Raw genomic sequence first — 9,877 nt, forward strand, 5'->3', positions numbered from 1 at the left:
GCACATTGCCTGCACTCGGTAAATGCGGAGCTACAGTACGTATCCGGAAGTCCTTGGGAGTGTGACCAATCACAGCAGAGTAGGCGTACACAAAATTGGGCCAGGGCAGAAGTAAAAATGGACAGACCGTCTGAAGCAGGAAGTCCATAGAAACACTGCAGAAAGGTGCAGAATCTGGAAGATCCAGAAAGCTTTCTGTATGGGTTATTGTGTGTTGCTCTATAGCAGGGGTGGGCAAACTTTTTGGCTCGTGTCGCATTTGGCCGCGTTGAATTAACAAAATTGTGCGGAGGGCCAGAACCTATAACACACACACACACTATTTTACGCTTATTATTCTAACAGTTGGCCTTGAATTATTAGTCTAATTTTATTTGTAAAAGTGTCATTTTATCAACAATATTTTCTCATTTCCCTCAAACTATGAAATTCATTCATTTTCTACCGTCGCGGGGGTGCTGGAGCCTATCCCAGCTGTCTTCTGGAGAGTTGCGGGGTACACCCTGGACTAGTCGCCAGCCAATCACAGGGCACATATAGACAAACAACCATTCACACTCTCATTCATACCTATGGACAATTTTGAGTAGCCAATTAACCTAGCATGTTTTTGGAATGTGGGCGGAATACCCGGAGAACATGCAAACTCCACACAGAGACGGCCGAGGGTGGACTTGAACCCTAGTCTCCTCGCTGTGAGGTATGCGCGCTAACCGCTCGACCGCTGCACAGCCAACTACGATTTTTTTTTTTTTTTTTTACTGAATGAGACATGTTAAATGTTGAAATACTCCGAAAGTAACTGGCGGGCCGGATTCAAATGCTTGATGGGCCGCATGTGGCCCCCGGGCAGTAGTTTGTCTACCCCTGCTCTATAGGGTCCACAACTCCATACAAAGCGTGGAAATTAGCATAATGCTTCCTTTTAATCCTTGTAATATTCATATTGATTAAGCCGTGATGAGCACATCTTGACCTTTTAAGAGCAAACCGGATGTTGATACTTATTTTTCCACTCCTTTGATCCTCATATTTAAAGGGAAAGCTTACAATTTTGTACATCATCGATCCTTATGTCAAACACGTCTTTCTTTAATATTCAAAGAAGCAACTAAGAATACACGTAATGGGAATAATTTATTTCGATATTAACTTTGGCATTTCCCATCTGGCAACACTGATGTAATTCCTGATTACGACACTAGAGGGCCAATTAAAGCATCAAGGCGGCGCTGAACACGAACGTGTTTTAACGTCTAATTGACTCTGCTGCATCGAAAGTGAGTAACCACGTTTGTACTTGATGAAGACTTTAAATCTGTCTTTTGACCGTTTTTTTTGTGACGTCTGTTGTCGTTCAGTCGAGTGCTTAGTGTCGAATTAACAGCTCGCCGGAAACTGTTTTTTCCGCCCAATTAAGCTTTGCTAACGATCCTTTTTTTCCACTCAGGACATGTCTGTTAGTCGTCTTTTGGAAGTAAAATTGCTTATTATGTTTGTTTACTGTCATTTCCGTGCTAATTCCGTCACTTATTGCTAGGGTGGGACATGTCTGTGTATTATTGTTGTATATTCGTTGTCCATGGCTAATTAGGCTAGCAGGCCTCTGCGTACATTTGCTCAAAACTCAAAATGTGAAACCGTGTAACACTTGGAATTGTTTACCTACATTTCTTTCTCGTGGTAGTGTGAAATCATTGTGGATGTCATTTTTGCTAAGTCTGAACTAATTTTTATGAAAAAATATATGCATTGGCTGGGAATCGAACCGAGGTCGACCGTGTAACACTTGGAATTGTTTACCTAAATTCCTTTCTCATGGTAGCGTGAAATCATTGTGGATGTAATTTTTGCAAAGTCTGAGCTAATTGTTATGAAAAAATATATGCATTGGCTGGGAATCGAACCCGGGCCTACCGTGCAGCACTTGGAATTGTTTACCTAAATGTTCACCTAAATTCCTTTCTCATGGTAGCGCAAAATCATTAAGAATGTAATATTTGCCAAATCTGAAATTATTTTTATGAAAATAATAAGTAAAGTATATGCATTGGCCGGGAATCGAACCCGGGCCTCCCGCGTGGCAGGCGAGAATTCTACCACTGAACCACCAATGCATGTAAACCTCAAGTCTGGTCGTCAAAACGCTCCCTGGTGGCAAAACTGTGGAACATTGCGTGGAGGTCGGGAACATACCGACATAAGCGGCCCAGTGTTGTCGCCCTGTCATCGCCCTGTCAGACAGATTAGATACAGAACAAAATCAACCAAATCAAAAGGACTTTATATTAAAAGGACTTCAATCGGCTGTGTCATACAGCCTCCTCGTTAGTATAGTGGTCAGTATCCCCGCCTGTCACGCGGGAGACCGGGGTTCAATTCCCCGACGGGGAGTTGTCTTTTTAGTCCAGTCCAGTTAGTCCAGTCTTTTTAGTCCAGCCCTAGGCTGTTCATTCGTAAATTATGATAATCACGAGGGTTCAATTCTGTATTTTCCGTAAGTGCTTTACAAAGTGCTAAACCGACGTTTGCTAAATCCGATGTAACTTCTGTCGCTACGTCCTGACGGCCCAAGGGTGTTTTTCGACGTGGTAAACTTTATGATGATTTGTCTGGAGTTGACTTCCCAAAGACTTTTTGGTAAAACATATCAGGTCTGTAAATGAAAAAGATTGTGCATTGGCCGGGAATCGAACCCGGGCCTCCCGCGTGGCAGGCGAGAATTCTACCACTGAACCACCAATGCCCACGCTGCTGAGGTGGTACTGGTCGATCGTTGGTCGTTGATTCTTCAGCTAACCTTGATGCTAATATGTTTAATAACTATGTGACCTGTATGATGTGTATAGTTGTACAGCAGTGGTCCGTAGTATAATAAAGCAAACATATTTGTATTTTATTTTACAGCGAGCTCCTGTCCAGCAGTCCAACCATGGTGTGGGTGCTGCGGTATTTGGTGATGATGCTGAGCTTTTGTAGCCCAGGTTACGGTGACCTTGTGATAGAGCCTGGAAACAACACCACATTTTTCTGCAGGTACACCCTATCCTCTGCCGATGGGTACTACGATATCAAGTGGTTGAAGCAGCTTCCAAGTATGAAGAAGGAACCTGTTTACAGGAGCATTGTTACGTTTACCAATGGCAACCTGTATACTGATCTGTACCAACCAATGAAGGCAGGGTCTCCTTCAGATTTCCTGACCCCAGCAAAGGAGATGCTTCCATAGCCATCAAAGGCTTGCAAACCTCCGACACGGGGACCTACGTGTGTAAAGTGCAAAAGTCAGCTGAAATCCTTAAAGAAGAAGCCTTTGTCATAGAAGTGAAGGAGCAGTTTGGCCACGTTACTTGTACCGTGCACGGGGAGCCTACACTGGGTATGGATGTGATGTTTAAATGCAGTTTCTTAGCTAACATCAAGGTGCGGTACACGTGGAAGAAGACCAGCGGAAACAAGATGTTGCCTCCCGACGCCATTGAGGACACTAAAAAAGGTGAATTGTTTATAAACATCAGAGACGACGACGACTATGGACACTATCTCTGTACGGCGGAAGGTCTGGCTTCCTCCAAAAGCTGTCTGGTCCAACTCAAGGATCCACTTGATCCACCACCGAGCGATGACGATGAATCTCCAGGCACTGCGTTCCCTGTGACCCCAAGCAATGACCCGGCGGTCCCCAGCAATGACCCAGCGGCCTCCCGCAATGACCCAGCGGCCTCCCGCAATGACCCAATGGCCTCCAGCAATGGAGATACAACTACAATAGCGGGCGTGACGACCACCATGCTTTTGCTGGCTATCGTCTGTGCTGTGGTTGGTATCTGGCACTGGCGTAAGAGAATCGGTTCGTATGCCCCCAATGAAAGGGGGGAGGTGGCGCATCCTAGGCCAGACGGAGCCACCGTGCTGCCTCAACCATCAAGCGGGGTGAGGGACGCCTTTTAACATGCAACATCCACTCATGTCCAGCATCACATGCTGATGATGTCAGGGACATCTCTACTATGACCAGGTGGATGATCTTTGAGGAGGACCAGGACATGTGGCAGGCGAGAATTCTGACGGCTCAAGGGTGTTTTTCAACACGGTAAACTTTATGACGATTTGTCTGGAGTTGACTTCCCAAAGACTTTTTGGTAAAACATATCAGGTCTGTAAATGAAAAAGCCGGGAATCGAACCCCGGGCCCCTGTTGCACAGTAGGAGGTTGTAAGGCAAAACGCTGTTGCAGTGGTCCGTCAGAGAGGGGGAGATGCCACCAGGGGGCGTTTTGACGACCAGAGTGGGGATTTACATGCATTGGTGGTTCAGTAGTAGAATTCTCGCCTGCCATGCGGGAGACTGGGGTTCAATTCCAGTTGCCCAAAGGCTGTTCATTCGTAAATTATGATAATCACGAGGGTTCAATTCTGTATTTTCCGTAAGTGCTTTACAAAGTGCTAAACCGACGTTTGCTAAATCCGATGTAACTTCTGTCGCTACGTCGGTTGCATTACATCACTTTCCTGACGGCCCAAGGGTGTTTTTCAACGTGGTAAACTTTATGACGATTTGTCTGGAGTTGACTTCCCAAAGACTTTTGGTAAAACATATCAGGTCTGTAAATGAAAAAGATTGTGCATTGGCCGGGAATCGAACCCGGGCCTCCCGCGTGGCAGGCGAGAATTCTACCACTGAACCACCAATGCCCACACTATCAACACTGCCCCCTGTCTGTCTTATGTTAAATCCATACTATGATGCAATAGTAAGTTTTAATAAGAGAGAATTCCACGACTGAGCCACCAATGCTTAAAGCGGACATTTGGAAGTGAGCCGTAAAAAGACGTTTTGGGTTTCAAAAGGCGTGGTTCCTTTGTTGCTTTGAGACGTCACAGACGGGGGGACTTGCTTTTATGGTTCATAGAGGTTAATACGGTTCATTTCACTCAGGAAGCATTTTGGCCGTGTGACCAATCACAGTAGAGTCAAGTCAAGTTTATTTCTATAGTCCTTAATCATGAAGGGCGGCCTCCACAGAGGGCTTAACAAGCAGTAGAAGATAGACAATAGACGACATCCCCTGATCTGAACCCCCATCAGGGCAAGGAAAAACTCTAAACCCATTAGGGAAAAGGGGCGTCGGTCATGGGTGGAATAAATTCAAACCCACCGTTTTGACAGGAAGTACAAATCCAAGGAAATTCAGCCGGAATTGGTGCATATTTTCCAAAATATTTTACAGCCAATACAATACATTTTCTGCCCATGGACAGAAAGTATGGCCACCTGGGGAACTGATATCTCCTCGTTAGTATAGTGGTCAGTATCCCCGCCTGTCACGCGGGAGACCGGGGTTCAATTCCCCGACGGGGAGTTACAACACATTTTGGTGACTAATGAACTAATATGAAGTTTGTAGAGTTTTCCGCCATTCTTTGTGAATCTGTAGTGTTTCCAAACATATCTTTTAAACGTCGCGGGTGGGTTAAATATAAAAACTTCCTCGCTGCTGCTTGTGTACGAACGTCCATGCTGTTTTACTAGTAGTTGTACGTGCCTCACGGCTTCTGCTTGAAAAGAAATTCTGTGCGGGTTATTGGATGTAGCTGCTCTATAGGACACCACAACTCAATACAAAGGGTCATGAGCAGCTACACACAATGCAATGTTTAAATTATATATTTGGAAACACGGCGGAGAGCTCGACAAAACGCCATATTAGTCACCAAAACGTATTACACCTCCCCGTCGGGGAATTGAACCCCGGTCTCCCGCGTGACAGGCGGGGATACTGACCACTATACTAACGAGGAGATGTTCATTTCACAGGCCGGCATACTTTCTGTCCACGGACAAGTGTAAAATAAATATCTGTCTGGGAATGATGCTAAGGCTAGTGTTTAGTGAATAATAATAATATCACTGTAGCTTGGTTAATATACAAGTCACTTATGTAAATGGAACACTATTGCTATTTTTTTAGGCCCACCAAGACTCAGGCGAGCAGACTAGCGCAAGGCAACCCACCACTCCAACACCCATTGGGGAGCAAATCCCCAGAGTGGGAGTGCCGCAGACCCAAAACGCGGGGAGGCCAAGCACGAGAGCCGAGAAAGCAAGACCAGCGTCCCCGGAAGCTGCTATTCTATTCTGTCTGATTGTTGATCTGATACTATTCTTCTTAATATATTTTTAATACCTCCAGTTCCGCTTCCTGTCTCTATTTTTCTCAAACGTTTATCAGGATGTTTTGCAAGAAAACTTGATGCAATCTGTCAGACAGCTGAAACTAAAAAGAGGATGGATGCTGCAACAAGGCAATGATCCAAGTCTCAGAGGTATATGAACTTCAGAATGGTTTCAAAAGAACAAAATTCAGGTTCTGGAGTCAAAGTCCTGACTTGAACTCCATTGAGATGCTGTGGCATGACCTCAAGACAGCAATCCACGTCAGACATCCCAAGAATCTGATAAAACTGCAGCAGTTATTGTGGCCAAAGGGGGGACAACCAGCTATTAAATGTGATGGTTCGGTTACTTATTCCTCCCCACAGATGCAAACATTAAAAATATGAAAACATAAATGTTAAATGTGAGAAATTCCAAACGCTTCAGACACTTTTTCAGGCCACTGTAATATATTTGTATTGGTCTCTTTTGAATATCTGTAGTTGTAAAATAAGAACCCGATCACACGTTCAGTCGTTTCGTTTTTCTGTAAAGCGTGAGAGGTGAATACCCGAATACCCGCGAGTCGTGAGTTTTGAACGAGTCGGTCAGGACTTAACCATCACTAGTAGTTTTCCTTCGTCATGTTAAGCTAAGCTATCACAACATCAGTGCTCTTAATAAGACACTCGGGTATATGTGGTGTTTTATACACACACACATGAATAAATAGTATTTCATTACTTTGTCCCACTGTACTATAAGAAGAAAACACGCAGCATTTAATTACTTTGTCCCACCGTACGATAAGAAGAAAACGCCCCTATATCTTTACATGTGAACATATGTAATACATTCTGTTACATCTGCGCCTGATGCCTGGAGCAGTCCAAAAAAAGAACAAGTTAAACTGTTTTAAGACTTTAATCTTTATCTTTAATCCATTTTAATTTGTCTTACTTTACTTTCGGTTTCAGAGAGGGGCGTTTTTTTAAAGAGTCCATTACCGCGCCTGCTTAAAAACCGCCCCGAAAAAACGAAGCAATGGCGAGATTGTAATATAAAAAAACAAACATTTGTAGTTTTTCTTAATTCTTCGCTGTTTACTTCGAAGGATGATGCTTTTGTGAAAAGGAAGCTAGCGACACCTTGTGATATTTTTAGTCAGGCATTGCCATAGACATCAAAATCACACGTGGGGTCTTTTGTAGCACTCTGTGGCGGAAGGGAGTGGCGGTGTTGTATTTGGTAGAAAGTAGCACTTTTTTCGGTGCGAGTGAACAAACATGATGGACCAAAAAGTGAGGATTTTTGTCCATTTTGTGTTTTTGTGCTCATTGTTGTGTTTTTGCTGGGCTGGAGACAACATCGTGTATACTTCTGAGGGCGGAACTCTGCGTTTACAACTCGGCGTGCCCGGACCCTTCACTAGTGTGGTGTGGAGGTTCAACACGGATTTAGTAGCCGAGTGGGACCTTGGCTCAAAAATCATATACTACAAGAAGTTTCAAGACAGAGCCACCCTGAACAAAAACACTGGAGAACTTCACGTCGCCAACGTGACTGCGCAGGAGCTTGAAGGCAAGTTCACAGTGGATTTGAATAATACCGCCGATGCCGTCACCATCACCGCTAAAATCGTCGACTCAGTCCCGGATCCAGTGATCTATTCGAGCCAGGGGGGTCGTTGCGCCTCGTTGGGCCGCTGTACGCTGCACTGCGGTGGAGACTCCAGCAAGGCGGAACCGGTGACGTTTCAATGGAAGCACAACCAAAAAGAAACCAGCAGGAGCATCGTCATTGATATCAACACCCAGAATGTGAAGACCTTCTCCTGCACCATGAGGAACCCCATCAGCGTGAAGGAGAGCCAGCCTTTCAAAAACCCCTTCCATCAAAACACAATTGGACCAGGAGGGATCGCCGGTCTGGTTCTATTGAGCTTGGGTATTGTGGGGGGCCTCTTGGGTCTCCTGTTTTGGTGCTGGAAGAAGAAACGTACTCCCGTAAATGTCAACGGAGAACCGCGTCCACATGGTGGTAGTGAGACAGTACCTCTGGGGTCCAACTCTGCGGACACGGCTTGACTTTCACATCTTGGAAGTTCTCTCCCAATATTGGAAGGACATGACCTCTGGCCCCTATAGGTCCAGTTCGCTTTGCAGGAACCCACCCACATGGCTTTCTGATGCTTATCTCAAATGGACAATAAGTGCACTTAGTGCACTTAGTATACTGTGTACTTAGCCCCCGAGCGGGGGAATTTTGGCAATGTTGCACTGTCGCAAGTCCGTTACACATTTATCGCTAATTAATATTCTAGTACTTCCCACTTCCTCCTCTTCTATTTGATCGTTGGAGGCTGTTCCTCGGGTTTTGTTTATTTCTAGTTAGTGCCTGGCCTGTGGTGATAAGCGTCCATCACCATGCACATTTAATCGCTCTAAAGACTTCTGTGTAAGTACACAAGGGCACCAATTGAGACAGCTCAACTCATTGGGGTGACATTCGAAAAGGGGGTGCAGTACTTGGCTGCAACCTGCAGAGGCGCTATTAAGTCTCTTTTTTTTTTAAGTAAATTTCCAAGTAATGGATTAAGAAAATGTCTGTTTGAATTTTTTCAAATGTTTTTCTAATTTACAATCGCACTCGGTATGTCACAGCTCTGAGGATTGTACCAATTGTGTTTTTATTTATTGAGTAATGGAGGAACATGTGGGTATTATTTAGAATTCTGCATGGCGGAGATATCTGTGAAGTTTCCCCATCTCCATCATTTGTGTGCAGTTGTGTTGTTTGCTTGGTTAGTGCAATTTTTGAATAATAACTTTGTTAAACTCTTACACTTGTCGCTTTGATGTTTTTTGTATTGAAGGAAACTGCATCTTAGCTTTGTGTTTATGGATGAACGGATAAATGGATGGACTTCCTTTATTATCATTGCACAAAAACACAGCAGTGAAATTGCCAACGAAATGTTGTACACCAGAGACTAAAAAGATTAATAATAATAAGTGAATAAATAGATGAAACAGAATATAAACAATGTACAGCGTAAACAGTAAATTGCACAAATAATTTAAATATTGCTCGTGGGCAATATTTATAATAATTATGACTTTATTCATGTATAATTACAACTTCTTGTTAGAAAGAAAAAATTCTCTTAATATTATTCTTGTGAAATTAAATTTTTTTTGCATTTCCAACTATTTATCTTTTATTAGCAAAAGAAGGCAAATAGTGATTCTTTTCATCTTTCTTGGCAAAAGTTGATTAACATCTTCCTTGAAGAAAATCTTATTAATTATTAAGCATTAATAATTATGTTTCATCTTTGTTGGCAAAAGAAGTGCAAACTATTGATTGTATTTCAGCTTTATTGTAAAAAGAAGACCATAATGTATAATAATAAGTGAATAAATAGATGACACAGAATATAAACAATGTACAGTGTAAACAGTAAATTGCACAAATAATTTAAATATTGCTTGTGGGCGGGTGTATCTCATAATTATGACTTTATTCATGCATGTTCCCATAATATTTTGACTTTATTATTATAACATAATTTTTCTGAAACCTAATTTTCCTAAATATTTACAACTTTATTTGTTGTTTCTCATAATATTCATTCATTTTCTACCAATCATCTTATCCTATCTAACGATTAATTACTATTTTGACTTTCTCCTTGTAAAATTACTGAATTTAAATTTTT

General features: G+C 43.0%; 1 protein-coding gene and 6 non-coding genes across 7 annotated transcripts; 3 read left to right on the plus strand and 4 right to left on the minus strand.

The window, feature by feature from the left end:
- Nucleotides 1-2,046: 2,046 nt before the first annotated feature.
- Nucleotides 2,047-2,117, minus strand: trnag-gcc (transfer RNA glycine (anticodon GCC)). Its single transcript has one exon. It is a non-coding gene; the product is annotated as a tRNA-Gly (tRNA).
- A 205-nt stretch (nt 2,118-2,322) lies between these two features.
- On the plus strand, nt 2,323-2,394 carry trnad-guc (transfer RNA aspartic acid (anticodon GUC)). The gene has a single exon. It is a non-coding gene; the product is annotated as a tRNA-Asp (tRNA).
- A 281-nt stretch (nt 2,395-2,675) lies between these two features.
- trnag-gcc (transfer RNA glycine (anticodon GCC)) lies at nt 2,676-2,746 on the minus strand. The gene has a single exon. It is a non-coding gene; the product is annotated as a tRNA-Gly (tRNA).
- A 1,877-nt stretch (nt 2,747-4,623) lies between these two features.
- On the minus strand, nt 4,624-4,694 carry trnag-gcc (transfer RNA glycine (anticodon GCC)). Its single transcript has one exon. It is a non-coding gene; the product is annotated as a tRNA-Gly (tRNA).
- Nucleotides 4,695-5,290: 596 nt separating this feature from the next.
- On the plus strand, nt 5,291-5,362 carry trnad-guc (transfer RNA aspartic acid (anticodon GUC)). The gene has a single exon. It is a non-coding gene; the product is annotated as a tRNA-Asp (tRNA).
- A 367-nt stretch (nt 5,363-5,729) lies between these two features.
- trnad-guc (transfer RNA aspartic acid (anticodon GUC)) lies at nt 5,730-5,801 on the minus strand. Its single transcript has one exon. It is a non-coding gene; the product is annotated as a tRNA-Asp (tRNA).
- Nucleotides 5,802-7,338: 1,537 nt separating this feature from the next.
- LOC131107930 (CD48 antigen) lies at nt 7,339-9,057 on the plus strand. The gene has a single exon (XM_058058456.2). The coding sequence runs from the start codon at nt 7,443-7,445 to the stop codon at nt 8,241-8,243; it is 801 nt and encodes a 266-aa protein (XP_057914439.2). The 5' UTR covers nt 7,339-7,442; the 3' UTR covers nt 8,244-9,057.
- Nucleotides 9,058-9,877: the final 820 nt, after the last annotated feature.

Source organism: Doryrhamphus excisus, linkage group LG10 (assembly GCF_037039965.1).
Source record: "Doryrhamphus excisus strain RoL-2023G ecotype Guam linkage group LG10, RoL_Dexc_Guam_v1.1, whole genome shotgun sequence".
Classification (NCBI taxonomy): domain Eukaryota; kingdom Metazoa; phylum Chordata; class Actinopteri; order Syngnathiformes; family Syngnathidae; genus Doryrhamphus; species Doryrhamphus excisus.

Bases quoted from the DNA above. Each gene is read 5' to 3' on its own strand.
- LOC131107930 (XM_058058456.2), top strand. From the start codon at position 7,443: ATGATGGACCAAAAAGTGAGGATTTTTGTCCATTTTGTGTTTTTGTGC.